The sequence below is a fragment of the Mauremys mutica genome, chromosome 1 (genome assembly GCF_020497125.1).
Source record: "Mauremys mutica isolate MM-2020 ecotype Southern chromosome 1, ASM2049712v1, whole genome shotgun sequence".
Classification (NCBI taxonomy): Eukaryota; Metazoa; Chordata; order Testudines; family Geoemydidae; genus Mauremys; species Mauremys mutica.
In genome coordinates this window covers 368285991-368300239 of record NC_059072.1, presented here as the reverse complement: position 1 = coordinate 368300239, position 14249 = coordinate 368285991, and the positions used below count along the sequence as shown (strand labels likewise).

The window sequence follows — 14249 nt, the reverse complement described above, 5'->3', positions numbered from 1 at the left end:
CTGATTGACCAGTTTGTCACTCTGAGACAGCACAGTAAGGTCAGGAAAGGATTTAATGTCTCTTTCACTGACCAGTAAGTGATTGAAGGAAGAGGGCCCAGCACCATGCTATCAGCAAGTGCTTCACAGAGCTCAGTCTCAGAACCAGAGCACCAGGAGAAAACTTTAGTTAGAATCATAGAATCTCAGGGTTGGAAGGGAGCTCAGGAGGTATCTAGTCCAACCCCCGTCTCAAAGCAGGACTAATCCCCAACTAAATCATTCCTTATGAGTAATGAACCGGAGCAGCCTGTCCCGGATCTCTTTGGTCCTCACCCCATAGATGATGGGGTGCAGCATGGGGGGCACCAATAGGTTCATGTTGCCAATAAGAACATGGACATGCAGGGGCACATTCTTTCCAAAACGGTATGTGAGGGAGGAGAAGAGACCTGGGATGTAAAAGGTTAAGATGACACAGAGGTGGGAGACGCAGGTTCCAAAAGTCTTGAGCCGGGCATCCTTAGTGGGGAGGCTGAAGATGGCCCTGAGGATCTGGATATAGGAAACAGTGATAAAAATCCCATCTAGACCCATTACACACAATAGCACAAAGAGACCATAGTAACTGCTGACCTGGGTGTCACCACAGGCCAGCTTCAGCACGGATATGTGTGCGCAGAATGGCTCGGGGATGATGTTGGTTCTGCAGTATCGCCACTGTCTTAACAGGAAGGGATAGGGCAGTACGAGCATGCCACTGCGCAGCACCACGGCCAGCCCCATCTTGGCCACCACGGGGATTTTCAGGATGGTGGAATGTCTCAGGGGATGGCAGATGGCCACGTAGCGATCAAAACCCATGGCCACAATGATCCCGGACTCCATCAATGAGAAGCAGCCAATGAAGTATATCTGGGTGAGGCAGGCACTGAAATCGATCTCCCTGGAATTGAACCAGAAGATTGCCAGCATTTTGGGCACGGTGGATGTAGTCAGGACCAGGTCTGCGATGGCCAGCATACAGAGGAAATAGTACATGGGCCCATGGAGGCTCGGCTCTATCTTCACAATTAACAGGATGGCAAAGTTCCCCAGGATGGCTATGATGTACATAGTGCAGAAGGGGATGGAGAGCCATACATGGGCCACCTCAAGACCAGAAATGCCCAGCAGGGTGAAAGTGGAGGGGTTGGTGAAGTCGGTTGTGTTGGAGTTTGACATGGAGTACGAGTGAAGGTCTCCAACTCTGAGGTAGAACGGTGTTTCCTGCATGCACTGTATGTTCTCCTGACTTCCTGTATGTGCCCAGGGTCAAGGGTGATGGTCGCAGTATAAATGCCTGGATGGAGAGACAATGTAAATTTGAGACACTACATGCACTACTGCAGACTGTTCTTGTTGGTGAAGCAGATTGGCCATTCTTCACACACAGAAAAAAGACATTTTCATTATTCATATAAATAAATTATGAACAACTGACCTTACTAATGCCAATTCCATATTTTATGGCATGTGTCAACAATTCCTACATGTTGTGGTTAGGTAAAGCTTAATAGGCAATAGCAGGAACATGACATTGGGTACTGGTTATCCATCACTGTTCTTTAATGCAATGAAACCCAGGCTAGAGAGTCCATGCTCTTAGAGAGTTCTCCATTCACCTGTTTGCTTAAAACCTGAGAATGGGAAAAAAACCCACAAACTTTTGCCAAGTCATGCTCCGGGGCGGGAACATCCCAGCTAGATGCACCCCACGGAAAAGACCTGGGCGTCATTGACAGCAACTCAGTGGAAACACCTGCTGTGGTAAATGATGGGGGGCAGAACCCCTTTTATGAACTCCCAGCCAGTCAGTTAGCTATAAAAATCCTTCTTAGTAGCTGTTCTCTACTTGCCTTGCCTGTAAAGAGTGAAGGCGTCTCACTGAAATGCTTAGGTAAGAGGAAGTGAGTTGGCACCTGGCCAAAAGAGCCAATGGGCAGACTAGAAACTTTGAAAATTGAGAAAAAACTTCCTGTCTTTGTGAGGGTTGTTGTTTTCTCTCAGCTGGAGAGACAGAGAGCACCAGGTGTGCTGTAAAGATTGGGCCGGATATGAAAAACCATCAGCATTTGTACCTAAAATTACTCATTTGGAACTAGAGATAAGCAAGTAGAACAGGAAATGTTTAGTGAGACGTGATCTGGTTTATCTCTTTATTTTGGGCTTGTGGAGTCTTCTGTGCTAAATGCAGGGGCTTCTGTTTTCTTTGCAAAATTTAAATTGAACCCCAAGGGAAGACATTCTTGGCTGTTAATGCTTTCAGTTGCTCTTTTAATATCTAGCAACACCCTGTTTTTCCAGATGTGTTGTCATAAATATAAAGGGAAAGGTAACCACCTTTCTGTATGCAGTACTGTAAAATCCCTCCTGGCCAGAGGGACAAAATCCTTTTACCTGTACAGGGTTAAGAAGCTCAGGTAACCCAGCTCACCCCTGACCAAAAGGAGGGGGAAAAGGCATATTTTTGTCTGTCTGTTCTGTGTGCTTGCCGGAGACAGATCAAGAAGGCAAGTAATCCAACTCCATTAGAAATAGTAAGTACTAGTGAAGGAATGCGTTAGCTTATTTTATTTTGGCTTGTGATTTTCCTTGTCTAGAGGGAGGTCTTGTCTAGAGGGAAGTTTTGTCAAGAGGGGAGATCCTCTATGTTCTTGAGTCTTTTGTTATTCTGTAAATTACCTACCATCCCGATTTTACAGAGGTGATTATTTTACCTTTTCTTTAATTAACATTCATCTTTTCAGAACCTGATTGATTTTTCATCATTTTAAGATCCAAGGGTTTCGGTCTGTGTTCCCCTGTACCAGTTGGTGAGGATACTATTCTCAAGCCTGCCCAGGAAAAGGGGTGCAGGGGTTTGGGGGGATATTTGTGGAAGGTGGGGCTCCAAGAGGCCCTTCCTAAATGCTTGTTTTCTTTGCCTGGAGGCAGAGGTATCAGGTCCTGGTAACAAAGGGATGTTTTTAAGCTGTGAGCAGCTGGAGATTTTTGTCTCTGCCTGAGGGCAGGGTAGGTAACTTTCTACAAGCGAATTCACAAGCTAGTTTTTTTCCCCTTTCTAGCTCTCGCGGTAGGCTAGGTTAAGTACAAAAAGCAGGAACATGACGACCAGTGACACAGCTCATAAACCAGAGCTGGCTAGACTGGCAGCAAAAGAGAAAGAGAACAAACATGAGAGACTGATTGAACTAAAACAACTAGAAATTAAGGCACAGGAAGCTGCCCACCAGAGAGCCCTGGAGTTACAATAAAGAGAGAGGCAGCATGAACTGGAGTTAGAGAAGGCAAGAGCTAAGCAGAATGTACCAGACAACCCTTGCAATCCTTCTCCAGGTACCGCTTCCCGTCCCAGAAAGTTCCCGAACTACAAGGCAGGTGATAATACTGAGGCCTTAGAAAATTTCGAAAGGGCCTGCCATGGGTACAGCATCTCTACAGAGCAGTACATGATGGAGCTGAGACCACAGCTCAGTGGACCCTTAGCAAAGGTGGTGGCTGAAATGCCTAAGGAACCCATGAACAGTTATGAACTTTTTTTTAAAAAAGGCCAGAATCAGAATGAGGCTAACACCCGAGCATGCCTGTCGGTGGTTCAGAGCCCTAACGTGGAAACTGGATGTTGCATTTTCCCAACACGCCTACCACATTGAAAAAAATTGGGATGCCTGGATATCAGGAGCAAGCGTTAAATCTCTGGAAGATCTTTCTTTCCCAATGAAAATGGAGCAGTTCTTAGAGGGTGTTCCTGAGGAAATAGAAAGGTACATCCCAGATGGGAAGCCCCAAACTGTAATTGAGGTGGACGAGATTGGAACCAAATGGGTGGAGGTGGCGGAAAAGAAAAAAACAAGTAGCAGTTGAAACAGATATCAGCAGGGGCAACCCGAGACAACACCCTACCACCGGGGGCAGCCCAAGGCCCCACCTACATCCCAAGAAAAACCCCAAACCCCTTTTCATCCCACCACACCATTCTCCAGCCATCCAACTTGGCTCAGTGACCAGTCAGCTGGGAGATGTTTTAAATGTCATGAGCTGGGGCATGTGAAGGCCAACTGCCCAAAGACCCCCCAACAGATTGCAGTTCATTATGTCAGAGTCACACCCAAGGTCCTCAGGCCCAGATACCTCCCAGGTACTGTCAGAGCGAAGGGAAACTGTGAGTGTGGGCGGGGAGAAGGGTACAGCGTGCAGGGACACTGGAGTACAAGGGTCAGCTATCCACCAATCCTTAGTGGACCCCAAATTCATCAACCCAGAAGCCCCGGTGACAATTCAACCCTTCATGTCAAAATTTTTAAACCTGCCTACAGCCGAGCTGCCTGTCCAGTACAAGGGCTGCTTAGAAATATGGACTTTTGCAGTCTATGATGATTATCCCATCCCCATGCTGCTGGGGGAAAGTTGGCCAACCATGTGAAGCTGGCCAAGAGGGTAGGAATAGTCACCAGCAGCCAGGCTAAGCAAGCTTCCACACTCATCCCTGTTCCTGAGCCTTCCACAGGGCCTCGTCTGTGTTACCAGACCCCAGACAGAGGTGGTGGAACCGGATCCCCTGCCAACAACTACAACAGCTGTAGTAGATCCAGTCTCAAAGACCCAGCCAAAGCCAGTCCCAGAACAGGAACTGGTGAATCATCCATCACCAGAACCATGGCTAGAACTGAATCCAGCACTTGAAAACCCATCTACAAGTTCAACACTAGAGAGCACCAGCGGGCCTGCACTGGCAGCAGCAGCATCAGATAACCCTACACAAGAGGCTCAGCCAGAGCCTGAAATATCACATAATGCACCAGCAGAGAGTGGTTCACAGTCAACAGGAACAACCCCATCACCTACATCACTTTCAGAGGTACCAAGCCCCGGTCCACAATCCAGTGAGGAAGTGATGTCTCCAGCATCAAGGGAACAGTTCCAGGGCAAGCAGATGACAGTCTCCAGGGAGCTTGAACGGTGGCACGGAGCAACACACCGCCTCTCAGCTCTTCTAACCGATCCTGGTTTGTTATAGAACAAGAACTTTTATACAAGGAAATTATTTCTGGTGGACACCAGGAAGACTGGCGTCCTCAAAGACAGTTGGTAGTTCCAGCTAAATAGTGGGTAAAGCTCCTGAGCTTAGCCCATTATCAATCTTGTGGCCATGCTGGCGTGAATAGGACCAAAGACCATTTGGGGAAGTCATTCCAGTAGGAGGGGATGGGCAAGGATGTTTCTACCTCTATCCGGTCTTGTGAGGTGTGCCAACGAGTGGGAAAACCCCAAGACCAGGTCAAAGCCCCTCTCCAGCCACTCCCCATAATCAAGGTCCCATTTTAGTGAGTAGCTGTGGATATTCTAGGTCCTTTCCCAAAAAAAGCACCCAGAGGAAAGCTGTACATACTGACTTTCATGGATTTTGCCACCTGATGGCTGGAAACAGTATTCTTAAGCAACACCAGGGCTAAAAGTGTGTGCCAGGCACTAAGAGACATTTTTGCCAGGGTAGGTTAGCCCCCCAACATCCTTACAGATTCAGGAACAAATTTCCTGTCAGGGACCAAGAAAAGCCTGTGGGAAACTCATGGGGTGGACAACTTGGTGCCACCCCTTACCATCATCAAACCAATGGCCTCGTGGAGACGTTTAATGGAACTTTGGGGGCCATGACATGGAAATTCGTAAATGAACACTCCAATGATTGGGACCTAGTGTTGCAGCAGTTGCTTTTTGCCTACAGGGACGTACCACATCCCAGTTTAGGGTTTTCACCATTTGAACTTGTGTATGGCCGCGAGGTTAAGGGGCCATTACAGCTGGTGATGCAGCAATAGGAGGGCCTTGCGCCTTCTCCAGGAACTAATATTCTAGACTTTGTAAGCAACCTACAAAGCACCCTCCGACACTCTTTAGCCCTTGCTAGACAAAACCTACAAGATGGTCAGGAAGAGCAAAAAGTCTGGTATGATAAACATGCCAGAGATGTTCCTGCAAAGTAGGGGACCAGGCCACGCCCATAAGATGGAAGCATTGTGGGAAGGCCCATTCATGGTCCAAGAGCACCTGGGAGCTGTTAACTATCTCATCGCACCCCCCCCCTACCTCAAACCTCAAGCCTAAAGTGTATCATATTCATTCTCTAAAGTCCTCCTATTCCAGAGAATTAAAGGTTTGTCAGTTTACAGCCCAGGTAGGAGATGACGCTGAGTGGCCTGAAGGTGTCTACTACGGAGGAAAAAGTGATGGTGGTGTGGAAGAGGTGAACCTCTTCATGATCCTTGGACATATGCAGCGACAGCAGATCAAGGAGATGTGCACTAGATTCACGCCGATGTTCTCAGCCATCCCAGGATGGACCTAACGGGCATACCACTCCATTGATACAGTAATTCTCACCTAATTAGAGCCCAACCAAACCGGTGTCTCCAAGACAAAACTGCTATAGAACAAGAGATCCAGGACATGCTAGAGATGGGAGTAATCCGCCCCTGTAACAGTGCATGGGCATCTCCAGTGATTCTCATTCCCAAACCAGATGGGGAAATACGCTTTTGCGTGGATTATCGTAAACTAAATGCTGTAACTTGCCCAGACAACTATCGAATGCCACGCACCAATGAGCTATTGGAGAAACTTGGATGTGCCCAATTCATCTCTATATTAGACTTAACTAAGGGGTACTGGCAAGTACCGCTAGATGAACTCACCAAGGAAAGGTCAGCCTTCATCACCCATGCAGGGATGTATGAATTTAATGTGCTCCTCGGGCTGCGAAATGCACCTGCCACCTTCCAAATGCTTGTAGATGGTCTCCTAGTGGGATTGGGAGAATCTGCAGTCACCTACCTTGACGATGTGGCCATCTTTTCTGATTCATGGGCAGAACACCTGGAGCATCTACAAAAAGTCTTCAAGCACATAAGGGAGACAGGACTAACTGTTAAGGCGAAAAAGTGTCAAATAGGCCTAAACAGAGTGACTTATCTTGACGCCAGGTGGTTCAAGGAACTATCAACCCCCTACAAGCCAAAGTGGAGGTTATCCAAATTGGCCTGTCCCAAAGTCAAAGAAACAGGTCCAATCGTTTTTAGGCTTGGCCGGATATTACAGGCGATTTGTACCACACTGCAGCCAAATCGCTGCCCCACTGACAGATCTGACCAGAAAGACACAGCCAAATGCAGTTCAGTGGATTGATGAGTGTCAGAAGGCCTTTAACCAGCTTAAGGCAACATTCATGTCTGACCCTGTGCTAAGAGCCCCGGACTTCGACAAACCCTTCCTAGTAACCATAGATGCATTCGAGCATGCTGTGGGAGCAGTTTTAATGCAGGAAGGTCCGGATCAAGAATTCCGTCCTTCTGTCATGTTTCTCAGCAAAAAACAGTCTGAGAGGGAAAGCCACTGATCAATTAGCAAAAAGGAATGCTACGCCATTGTGTACGCACTGAAAAAGCTATGCCCATATGTTTGGGGATGGCATTTCCAGCTGCAAACAGACCATGCTGCACTAAAGTGGCTTCCTACCATCAAGGACAATTAAAAAAAAACTTTGGTGGAGTTTAACTCTCCAAGATTTTGATTTTGAAATATAACATATTTCAGGAGCTTTGAACATAGTGGCTGATGCACTCTCCTGTGAAAGTTTCCCAAAATCAACTGGTTAAAATCATCCTTGAAATGTGGAAAATATTGTTAGTTTGTACATAGTCAGTAGGATTTCTAGCGGTCCATGTGTCTTATTAATCCTGTTTTCTCCTAGAGCTCCAGGAAGTAATCACAGCCAGTGTGGAACCGGCTGTCCAATATTATCTGTGATTTGGGGGGCGTATCCCTCCTGGCCAGAGGCACACAATCCTTTTACTTGTAAAGGGTTAAGAAGCTCAGGTAACCTTGCTGGCACCTGACCAAAAAGACCAATAAGGAGACAAGATACATTCAAATCTGGGGAGAGGGGAAGGCTTTTTTTTTTGGTCTGTGCTTTGTCTGTCTGTTCTGTGTGCTTCCTGGAGACAGATCAAGAAGGCAAGCAATCCAACTCCATTAGAATTAGTAAGTAATAATAAGGGAATGTCTTAGCTTACTTTTATTTTGGCTTGTGATTTTCCTTGTCTAGAGGGAGGTTTTGTTCCTGAGTCTTTTGTTACTCTGTAAAGTACTTACCTTCCCGATTTGACAGAGGTGAATTTTGAAAAGGGGTGTCGGGGCTCGGGGGGATACTTAGGGAAGGTGGGGCTCCAAGTGGCCCTCCCTAAATGTCTGTTTAAATCACTTGATGGTGGCAGCATTACTTAATCCAAGGAATAGGGGAGTTTTTACCCTAAGCTGGTAGAAATAAGTTTAGGGGGTCTTCATGCGGGTCCCCACATCTGTACCCTAGAGTTCAGAGTGGGGAGGGAACCCTGACATGTGTTTTCTTTATTTTTTTAAATAAAATAATCTTTTTAAGAATATGATTTGATTTTTTACTTTTAAAAGCAAGAGGTCTGTGCACATGCTACTGAAATAGTTAAGTGGAATAAAGGTTCCAAGATCAGCTGGTACAACAGCTGTGTTGTCTTTTGTTTCTTTTCTTTCTCGGCTTCCCTGAGAGAAGGCTGGTTGCAGCACTACTACCAAGGCAAGGGGGATCTGTAACCTTGGGTGAAATTTAATGACCTGTATTATATAGGAGGTCAGACTGGATGATCTAATCGTCCCTTCTTACCTTAAACTCTGTGAATCTATCATTAAAGAAAGCAGACCAGGCATTTATATTTGCTGTGATAATTCAATTCCCTTGAAAGTCTGAACATGTAATACCGATAAAAGGAAATTGTTTATGTAATCCAAATTGGCCTGTGGAACTCCTTGCCACAGACATTATTGGAGTGAAGTGCTTAGCTGAATGGAATTCACAGATAGATTTGCCATAGTAGGAGGCACTATCTTTAGTTAAAGCTGTCTGAGATCTTCAATAAGAAGACCTCATTTTCAGTTGGATGTAAATTTTCCAAACTGTAAGTGTTCAGAGTGATATTTCCTATGCTGGGTGAATTTGTTTTTGAAAGTTTCAGACATAAGTTAGGAGACAATGTCTTGGCCATGTTATTCCAGTGAGGACCATTTCCCCCTGCATATTTTCCAGCAGATAAAAGTCAGGTACCAGCCACCTCCCCCACTTAACAACCAGAGCCCTGAAATGCAAGAGGAGGAGGTGACAGTCTCCCTACATTAACACACAGCTGGCTCTTAAGGTCTTTACTCACTTCTTGATCCAAGGGGAGTTTTCCCTCAGTGGGGCCTGAGCAAACTATGGGCCAGGGCCCCAGAATTCAGCCTTTGTATTACACATCTACTAATATCTTTCTCCTTGAGGATCCACTGGGCCTCTGGGAAACATGCATTCACCTTGGGTAGGAAGCCATCAGCTGGGGCGGACAGGTGTGCACAGAAAATACTGGAGCAAACTCATCCACTGTGGCAAAGGACCTGGGATGTTTAAGGGCTATGCAGGGCAGAAAGTATCACAAACTTACTGTCTATCCCATCATGCCCACGTTGCACTAAGTTTGTCAAGGAGGTGAGCTCCTCAGCAAGAGATGGTACCTGTGAATGCTGAGACAGACGTGTCTTCCCTGGAAATCCCCCTCTGGTAGCCGTGTCCCACACCTCTCTCACCCCAGTATCTGCAGCAGCGTCCTACGCTGAGAGCTGACACAGGGGTGTGCACAGTTTATAACATAGCTTTGTAAAGTCTCAGGGGGGTTCGCTCAGCCTCCAGGGGAGAAGCAGCATCTGGATGCAAACAGGCTGGCAGCCAGCCGGTCTGTGCTTCTGTGCTAATTATCCAGCTTCAGGAGTAAACAGTAATTAAGGGACTTTCCCAAAGGGAGTTGAGAACTCTTGGGCTCTCCCCTGAGTCAGACAGAAATTGGCTGCTCTGTGTGTTTGTATATATGTAAAAATTATAGTTGATTAGGAAGGAAAACTAGGGCTTAGTCCTAGATCTCCATAGAGTCTGATACCTTGTCAATAAGCAGGATGGAGGGATAGATAATAGACAGATCGGGAGATAGATGCCTGTGGGGAGACACAAACACTCTGCAGGACACAGAGTTATTGCTAAGATATCAGAGATTAGTAATTCTCCTCAGTAACTATCATCATGCTGTGCAGCACCTTTCATTGAAGGATTTCGAAAAGACTCAGGAACGTCAGTACGTCAGTACGAACGTATCCCCATTATACAGATAAGTAAACTGAGGCAGAGGGAAACGTGACTGGTCAAAGTCACATAGATCTTGAATGGCAGGATGACAGACAGAACCCAGCAGTCCTGACTTCCCTGCCCTAATCACGGTCCCTCTCTCATGCCAAGAGAGAAATGGACTCCCGCTCTTGCATGGACTGTTTGTTGGGTGGGTTGCAGAGGAAAGGCTGAAAGAGGGATCCTGGCCTTCGCCATCCTGTCAAGGTGAATCTGAAGTTTTCACAACTAGCTGGGGTTTGTGAGTGTTGTCAGATGTCGCCGCAGTGGTGTAGCCAGGTTCTAAGTGCAGGGGAAGCAAACATAAAAAGGTGCCCCCCCTTGGCTCCTCCTCTGGCCACACACACCTTGGATCATCCTCTGGCCACTCCAAGCCCCCCCTCCTTGGCTCCTCTGGCCACGCTGCGGCCAGGCTCGCCCCCCCTCCCCGACACCCCGCTCATTTGGTCCGCGCTTACCTGGGTGCCTAGGTGCCTCTGATGAGCTGCCTGCTCCTCCCCCACAGCGTCAGGGTGCCCAGCTCCTGCTGGTTCCCACTGAGTCCGGTGCGACCTAGGAGCCGGCTCCCCACGGGGAACGGAGACCAAGCCCCGCCCGCTTGCCGGGGCAGAATGCAGCGCCCCGCATGCCGCCCATTTACAAGGGCAGCAAAGAACACCAAAGTGCGTCTTTACCCTGAGGTGCCCGTGCTCCGGTCGTCCAGCGCTGGCGGGAGACCGGGAACGGGGAGGAGAAGGAGGCAGCTGCAGATAATCCCCTGTTTGTGGCCAGGCTTCCCGCAGCAGCTGTGCGGGGCGCGTTTGCCCCACATGGCAGCGAGCAGCCCTCTTGGCCAGGCGTGGGTGGCTGCACTGGAGTCCTGCAACGTGCGGCTCTGCCTGCGCCTGTGAAGGGGAGCTGGGAGGGAGTCTCACCACTCGCACACCCCCACCCGTGTGCACACATTAGTGCTGCTGGGGAGAGGGGGAAGAGGCTGGAGCCCCGTGCTCCCTCGCCCACCCGTCACAGCGGTCACTGCAGCCCTCGCTGCTGCTGGCCCCAGCACCCGCAAAGCAGCCTGTACATCCCCCTGCGGGCGGCGCTGCTCAGTGGGCACTTTGCACCCCACCGCCTGGAGAGCTGCAGCAGCAGCACCTGTGCAGGGCAGCGGCAGCGCCTCCTCCTGTCCCTCACTTCCTTCTCCCGCGCTCCGAGCCGGGCGCCCCGCTGCAGCCCCTCCACGCCGCGAAGCCGCTGACACTCTGCCTAGTGCCGGAATATCTTGAGCTGCCGCCACTGCAGCTTCCTGGCTCCCGCCATCGAGCCGAGCCGTGCCGCGCTGCACAGGGACCCAAACTCCAGCAGCTTCCAGACACCTCGCTCAGGTGCCGCTTTTGAAAAATGTGCTGAGGGGAAGCACGTGCTTCCTCTGCACCCCGCTAGCTACGCTCCTACATCTCCGGTGTGGTGCTCTGCTCTATCCAGTGTTGATAACAGTTGGCTACATGCATGTGTTCCCTCTGTGTACTGCCTCGGCTCTGTGCAGATAGCTGACACAGCAGATCCCAAGAGGACCACCAATGACCACAGACTCCCATAAGGTACGAAGGCACCCGGCCAGGTTTATTGTCAAACGAAACACAGTCTCTAGATCCCCGGATCAGATATCTACAGTTCTACTAGTACAGATGTGTTCCCTGACAATGAACCGGCTCAGTCATTCACGGGACTCTCCATTGCCCCTAGGCTGGACAAAGACACTGCCCCAGGGATGCATTTTTACACAGGTACAAACAAGTTACACATCACTCCTGACGCACTGAGGTACAACCCCTCTGCATGTTGGGGTGCTCCCTCTCTCCTAGTACATGGTGGTTTGAACAAACCAGTCTATCCGTCATATTGTCCTTTTGACCCTGTCTTTAAGATGGGTCGGCCTGTTCCTTGTTATGTCTGTTGAATGTGTTCATACCGGGATGTCGGGTGCCATCCTGGCACATGGATACTTGCAATTAGCAGCCTTCTTCCTGCCAGCTTCTGTGAGCAGGGCCTGCCTCTGCCTCACAGCTTAACTACGCTTTATGTTAGCAAAGTCTTGACCATTACTTTAGTTCAGGCCTCAGGCCTCATACTGGGCCTCTTATACAAGGGTTTATGTTTCAGGGCCTCATCTTACTACAGTGAGCTCCCCGCTCCTGTGAGGTGTGAACTCTGAGACTCTACTTCCGCTCTCACTCAGATACCTGCCAACACATGACAACCACTGGGGTCACTATCGGGGAACCGGCTTAGTAAAAGCAAAAGCAACAGACTGTTCCTATGCGTGGAGTGTCCCTCCCCCACAAAGCTGCCCTGGAACAAGGCAGGCCCTATGGGCAGGATAGAGACTGGATTAATGTTTGCATTGGATTTGTTCTCTTCTTCTCGGATCATTTCCTCCCAGTGTCTCCCAGGTGGAATTGAAATCAAATGTTTCAGGCTGAGTCAGACTTTCCAGGACTGCCGTGGTGGAGGGCGCTTGGATTTCCACAGCTGAGCTCTCAGCCAGATAATCTGTCTAGTTGGGGGTATTTCTCCGGTGAGGAGCACCTGGGTTTTAAACACTGTTATGAGACTGAATAAATTCTCCTCTCTGACTTGAACAGGGGGACATTTCCTCCTGTATTCAAGTGACTAACACTCTGTAACTGGCAAGCATGGATTGACCTAATCTGTAGCTAAAGGCAATGAAGGGTGGTGAGACCTAGGCCCCTACTTGTGTGGATTATCGTGTTTATTATTTATGATCATTATTTGTGTTGTGGAAGCCTCCAGAGGCCCCACTGCAGTTCTGGGCCTATTGTGCTGGCGCCTTCGCGCACACAAGAGAAACGGCCCCTGTGTGACGTCATTGACAGGAACTGTGACTGTATAGACCATTGTTGCAACCAAGATCCCATACTTACCCCTAATCTTCTACAAAGGAGGTGTTGGCGGCCCAGAGGGCCTGAGGGGGCAACAGTGGGGTTCGTTGCCCGGTGTGCGTCACACTAATAAACACACCAGGATGGAGACGCAAACCAAGTTTATTTGAGCTCAAATAAGGTGCAAGGGCGAAATAGCCATCTCAAATCCTGCACACCCGCACGCAGGCGGGGTCCCAGTATTTATACCCCCCTTGTTTTTCTCTTTCTGTATTTTCCCACTGTGTGGGCGACTTTATCATGCATGTAACCTTGATTATAGCATTTGCTTTCCGCCTATCTTAACTAGTATTGGCTGCATCTAGTGCTAACCGGCCTTGCAGCTGCTAGCAGTCAGCACAAAGCACAGGAGGTTACAAAAGTTTAGTAAGGCTAACAGAAGCGCTTAACATGGAGGTACTTTGGTTCACATAGGCCTACAGCAAGAAGATTTCATTGACACTCGTGGTCTTCCATCCTCCCGAGTTACCTAGATTTATGCCTAGTCATACCAACAGAGGTGTCTGTGGAAAGGTTGTAATTTGCTGGTTAGGATTATGCTGTCTGTAAGTGTGTATCATGTTTGTATCTGAAGTTATGAATATTGGCTATGTACTTGTATCCCAATGTGTTTGATTCTGAGTAGCATGAGTGAAGCATTTGGTCAGCTTCTTGATAAAGGACTATTCTGGGTAAGTGCCCAGTCAAGTAACACTTAACTGACATTGGACTTGGGAGACTCCCATCCACATCTGAGGAGCCTTCCTGGGAACGTTCAAGATAGCATGTGAGCAATGGCTGCTCTACCTGCAAACTAAGTTATACATGGACATGTGACTTGCCCATGTGACTCCAAACTCCATACTGCTGCTGTGATTTTCCACAGTAAGAAGAAAGGTGTCCTTCCACCTGGCAGAGGATATAAAAGGCCCTTGAAACCCATCCATTTTGTCTTCTATCCTGCTTCTGACCTCTGGAGGAACTTTACTACAAACTGAAGCTCTGAACAAAGGACTGAAGGACCCATCCAAGCTGAGATTTTTGTACTCCAGAGACTTGATTGGTTTAAATCA

General features: G+C 48.5%; 1 protein-coding gene across 1 annotated transcript; it reads right to left on the bottom strand.

Moving 5' to 3' along the window:
- Positions 1–258: 258 nt before the first annotated feature.
- On the bottom strand, positions 259–1203 carry LOC123362931 (olfactory receptor 52R1-like). The gene has a single exon (XM_045003502.1). It carries the CDS (start codon positions 1201–1203, stop codon positions 259–261), a length of 945 nt encoding a protein of 314 aa, XP_044859437.1.
- Between the last annotated feature and the right edge of the window lie 13046 nt (positions 1204–14249).